The 6000-nt window shown below is 35.9% G+C and overlaps 1 protein-coding gene across 5 annotated transcripts in view; it reads left to right on the forward strand.

Annotated features, from left to right (window-relative positions):
- The window catches only part of YTHDF3 (YTH N6-methyladenosine RNA binding protein F3), a 40507-nt gene extending 35122 nt beyond the window's left edge, over window positions 1-5385 (forward strand). For all 5 annotated transcript variants that reach the window (XM_019421244.2, XM_019421247.2, XM_019421251.2 and 2 more), the window contains one exon: window positions 2283-5385. In XM_019421244.2, the coding sequence (XP_019276789.1) occupies window positions 2283-2306 (24 nt within the window). In that variant the 3' untranslated portion in view covers window positions 2307-5385. The remainder of the gene's footprint in view (window positions 1-2282) is intronic.
- Window positions 5386-6000: the final 615 nt, after the last annotated feature.

Raw genomic sequence — 6000 nt, forward strand, 5'->3', positions numbered from 1 at the left:
AATCTATTTGTTTTCTTTAGTTTAGAACTGAACTTTATGATTAGGCTGTTTTTTATTTATTTTATTTTTTTAATGTTTTATTTATTTTTGAGAGAGAGAGAAAAAGCAAGCGAGCAAGCAGGTGAGGGGCAGAGAGAGAGGGAGACACAGAATCTCAAACAGGCTCCAGGCTCTGAGCTGTCAGCACAGAGTCCGATGTGGGGCTCGAACTCAGGAACTGTGAGATCATGACCTGAGCCGAAGTTGGACACTTAACCGACTGAGCCACCCAGGCGCCCCAATTAGGATGTTTTTTAAAAAGCTTTAGGAATTGTATACAATCAGACGACACTTCCTGGTACCATATTCTCTTTTTTTGTCCCTTTTTTTTTTCTTCATATTGTTGGATTTAGCTAGCTCTGTGCTTTCGTTTTGTTTTATTTAATTACTTTATTTATTTTTAACATTTTTATTTATTTTTGAGAGACAGAAACAGAGTGAGAGCAGGGGAGGGGCAGAGAGAGAGGCAGGCTGCAAGCTCTGAGCTGTCAGCACAGAGCCTGAGCAGAGCTCGAACCCACGACTCGTGAGATCATGACCTGAGCCAAAGTTGGACGCTTAACTGACTGAGCCACCCAGGCACCCCAAGTTTTATTTACTTTTAGAATATCCCACTGGAAATGTGTGTATGAAATGATTTTATTTGTAGTTACCATACAGGAGGGCATTTATTTTATTAGCTTTCTGTATGAAATACTGTTATTTAAGTTCTAGAAATATATTAAAGTCAAAAAGAAAGGAATTTAGTAACAGATAACTTACAGAGTTCTCTTTGGAATTTAAAATACAGTTTTCTGATGGTGTCACAGGATTGGAAACTAATTGACCATTTGCCAAGAATATTCATATTTATTATAGAGCATGTATTACTCATGGAAAATAAAATGGGAGTAGTGAAAACAAAAAAGTTTTATAATGTGTTTAAACACAGGTCTTTTTCAAAGTGTGTTCTCTGGACCAGCAGTGTCTGGATCACCTGTGAACCTGTTAGAACTACAAACTCGTAGGTTCAGCTTCACACATTAGGGGCCCAGTAGTCTGTTTCCAGAAGTTTTACAGATTATTCTAATGCTAAAATTCGAGAACTGAGTTACAAGGTGGTGCAAACTACATGATGCGTACATTTAACAGGCATGCACAATGCCAGTCATTCTTTATTTCACAGACAGAAGTACTGCAGATATATATTGGGATAGTAAACAAAATGAAAATATAACGCAGTTTAACTTTTGTTCAAGGGATTTCCAACTTCTTAACGGAATTAATAATGACGATTAATAAATATTAAGATTTCTAGGGGCTCCTGGGTGACTCAGTCGGTTAAGCATCTGACTTCGGCTTAGATCATGATCTCACGGTCCGTGAGTTCGAGCCCTGCGTCGGGTTCTGTGCTGACAGCTCGGAGCCTGGAGCCTGCTTCAGATTCTGTGTCTCCTCCCTCTCTCTGACCCTCCCCCGTTCATGCTCTGTCTTTCTCTGTCTCAAAAATAAATAAACGTTAAAAAAAAAAAAGATTTCTTGATATGAAAAAGTACAATATGATGAATATGAGAATATGATATAGAGGAAGTTTGTGAATCAAGGTATTTTTTAATTAACACTAAATTCTTAATTTAATCCAATTTTAGTGCATTTTAATGCATCTCTTTTCCTCATAACCCTACCTAGCCAATAGTTCAAATTGCCACAGAGGCCTTTTAGGCCTTAATACCTCACCATTAAAAACTCAATGAGGGGCGCCTGGGTGGCTCAGTCGGTTGAGTGTCCGACTTCAGCTCAGGTCATGATCTCGCAGTCTGTGAGTTTGAGCCCCGTGTCGGGCTCTGTGCTGACAGTTCAGAGCCTGGAGCCTGCTTTGGATTCTGTGTCTCCCTCTCTCTCTGCCCCTCCCCCGCTCACGCTCTGTCTCTCTCTCTCTCTGTCAAAAATAAATAAACATTAAAAAAAAAAAAAAAAAAAAAAACCTCAATGAAAAGGCTAGAAAGATGTTCATATTCTCACCTTAAAATCTCACGGGAAAGTAGGGCGTGGAGAAGGTCATGCTGTCTTGATATAGGTCTTCTGTTTGAAATTCTTTGTTTTAAAATGTTTTGTGGTAATCCTCCCTCAATAGTATGCATAGGTAGTAAATCTTTTTTAATTACTCAAATTAGTATTTGCATAACTTTTTATTATAGTACAAATAATTTCAGTCTTTAAATAATGATAGTATTTTATTAAAATTCTCTGTGCTTTTCTTTCAGGAGAGAAATAGAAACAAACAATAACCGTATGAAGATGTCCTGTTAGAATTACAACACTAATGATGTAGACTCTGGAAATGCCTAATAAGTCAAAGAAGACGTTATTAAAGCTTTTTTTCTGCTTAAGGTGACATCTTTGAACTCTAACACAGAATTGACTCTTCTTGTAATGGTTTTCATCAGCGCATCTGCCCTTATACTCTCACCAAACACACTTGAGAACTGTAACTTCGTCAAGCACTTTCTGTCCTGAAGCTTTTACCAGTATCTGCTGTCTTTTGTAATTATGCATCCTAGCTAAGGCACAGAAGACTGAATGAATGCAAGGATTCATTAACTCTTTGAATTTGTTAAATACTAACAGTTAACCATTAGAAGTGGTTCAATGATGTAAGAGTCACACTGCTTCAACTTTTTCTTTGTTGTAGTTTTTAAATTGTCAATTTTTAGCTATTTGACAGATTAAAAGCAAAATAATCATGCCATATTTAGTCCTGGAGTTCAAGTCTAAATGTTTATGTGAAAAATTATTGTAGTAAACTTTTAATATGGCAAAGCAACCTTAAGCTCTATTTTAGCCAAATGAATCATAATCTGAAATTATATTAGAACATTTCCCTTGTCTTCAAACCGTTTGGTGTAACAGAATATTGATATGCAGCTGGGTGGACTTCACCAGTTAATGCACATTCTTCTCCCCTCCTTCCCCCAATAATATGTATACTGAAAAATGTGCATTTGTCTGAGGAATTATTTTGTTTGCTACCACTTAATGAATCTCAAAATTTTGAGTAAATGTACCTCAGTCTAATCAGACTTTTTATGACCTTTATAACTACATTTAAAACCCTTAATTCCTATTTCTGGGTGTTTGCGAGCCTGATTGCGATCATGAAGTAAAAATTTATTATTCTAGGTATTCACTAGCTAAATAAACAATAGTTCTTGTTTAGCAAGCATATACTGTTCCTCAACTCTTTTCTCCAGCTTTTGCAGTGTCCTGGCATCCTTAAAATACTTGGAAAATATGGCCTTGATCCATGGATTAAATCAGTATCTAAGTGAATGTGTTGATGTTTTATTGATCAGATCTATATAAATGGGAATACAGCATATATCTGGGTATTCTTATAGTTATCTTTTTAACATCTTATTTTTTTCATTAATTACATATCAACATTAATTTTGTAACTTGAAACAAATTGATTTTGTACAATTAAACGTGTCAAGCATCTGTATTAACTGATTTGATGGCATAAGGTTATGAAGATAATGTACTGCCCCTTATATTACTGTTCCAAAAGGAGGAAACTATGTAGAAAGATACATTAAAGGTGAAAATAGCAATATAGTAGATTTGAATACCTTGATGTTTTGCATTACTCCATTTATGTTTACATCATGTTTAGAAATGTGTTCATTTACAGTGGTCTTTGGTCACTTCAGTTCAAAAATCTAGTGACAGATACTTCTTTGAGGCTTTCATTTATATAATTTTTTTGTACAATGTTTTCTTAAAGGTACAAATACTGTATTCAAGTGAAAAAAATACAGTATTTGTAGATAATCGTAGCTACTTCACAGTTCTTTCGTAGTCCCAGTGTAGTTATATCAGTGTTTACTGAAGGGAACATCAAAATATTAGTGGTATGTTACAGAATAAAAGACTTTCTTAAAGGAAAATTGCACCTATTTTACCTTTTTAAGAGTAAGCCATGAAATCTCGTAACACGTCTCTTAACTATTTATACTGAAAATTGGCATTTGGGTATAGTCACCACAGCAATGTTCTGTATCCCTAAGATTATATAGATAGGACGTGTCAAAGCTGACTGTTGTCACTCTGGAGGTCCTATTAGACAAAACTGTAAGGGGGTGACCTTGTAGAAAGGGTCTGAGTCCTCTCTCTGAGGTTCTCTTTTTCTTGGTGCTTTATTAGCAACTCTGAATATTTTTATAAAACTAGTTACATTATAAGTGGATTCAAACTTGTTTAATTTACATTAGGTTTCTATGTAAGAAGTGTCACTCACTCAGCGAGCAGGCTGATTGCAGTAGCAGACGCAGCTGTCAGATGTAATCGAGGAGTCTATTCAAGGTGAGGAGTACATCCCAGTGCCTTTAACCTGGATTTCTAATACGAAGTGAAATGGGTGCAGCGTTCCTTTGGAAAAACGACAACAACAACAACAACAACAACACTTTTGTCTTTTCAAAATTGGTAATTGTTTTCTTCAGAGCACCTACCTTCTCTTCCTCCTTGGTCTGTCAGTGGATGGCAAAAAGGTTTTTCTCTGAATGACATGATCACAGATTGTCTCAATAGCACAACTAACTATTTCTTAACTGTAGGGACCAAAAGGGAGAGAACCTGGGCTCTGCAGCAGGAGACACATCATCAAATGTTTGAATAATCACAAATTAAGACATTATTGGCCCAGTCAGTTTCTTGCTTCCGATTTTTCCAAAATCTGGTTTGAATGTTTCTTATTAAAGTTATCTTACGTGGGTATTTTATTTTGAAAGGTATTATAGTTTGTATATTTAACAGTAAGGGGGAAAATGTAACCAAAATTAGTATTCTTTCTCTATACATATTGGTACTTGAAGATTCCTTTCAGAAGAAACCCCAGCCTTTTCCTAATTTCAATACTTAATTCCTCATTTTAACTCGAGTGATCTTTCTAATTCAAAAGCTGTGTTCTTTTTGAATACCATGCATGGGGGTTAAGCTGATGTTAAAACAGTTTGCAATAAAAAAGAATCAGCTTAAGTCATTTAATCATTTCAAGTGCATTCTGCATCCTATAAAAATAAGTTTGAGAAATTAAGAGAATTGTGTTTTCATTAAGTTTTGCATATCTTTTGTTATGCCATGTAAATTCCCTTCTTTTTCGTATGATTAAAGAAAGGTTATGATAAAATGATTAGTTCATTTACATTCACTTGTAGCAATTACATGAGAATTTGAATTTTGTCGTGTTTGGGTTTGTTCATTCCTGTGAATGATGGTACAGTTAGGTGAGATTTTCTGTTATGGTACCCAAACTCACCATTTGGTCCTCTTTAATCTTTGAGGGTTTCAATAAAAATTGTTCACTCATATCTGTGTTTTTTCCATTTTATCTTCAAAAATATATATTGCTTGCCAGAAAACAACATTTTTGTCCGTCCTATTGTGGGTTTCCTGATTGACACGTCTCTCGAGTACAAATAGATTGTATCACTCGTTTCAGTTGGCCATTTAAATTAAGTGGGGGAATTAGAGAGAGGGTAACAGTTTATCCTAATCTTGATCTGCTCCAGTGAGCTTATTGAATTACATGCTCTTAGTACTAAACTTAGAGCAAAAGAGAAAGAGGCCTATTTGTTTTCAGGTAATGGGAGCAAGTAGTGGTACCAGCTGTCTAATAACCCTAATCCCCCATCCTTGGTTCCAAGGAATGCTTTTCTAACAGTCTGCGTGTTATCCTTTGGGATGGATAGAGCTTGTGTAGATACGATCTGTGATGAATGTGGATGGTGCATTGATTATTGGCCGGGCTCTTTATCTAAGGTACTTGTCCTGATGGGGGAAACCAAAGAGTTTAGTTTTGTGCTGTTAAAACTTTCCAGATGCACTGTTGGCCTGTGAAGAGGGCACAATTTTACGGAATCCCCAGGTGTCCCACACTGTGGCATCATTTGGAACCTCCTTTTTACCAGTCATTTCCTAAAG

Source organism: Panthera pardus, unplaced genomic scaffold (assembly GCF_024362965.1).
Source record: "Panthera pardus isolate Hobbes unplaced genomic scaffold, ASM2436296v1 HiC_scaffold_7, whole genome shotgun sequence".
NCBI classification, from domain to species: domain Eukaryota; kingdom Metazoa; phylum Chordata; class Mammalia; order Carnivora; family Felidae; genus Panthera; species Panthera pardus.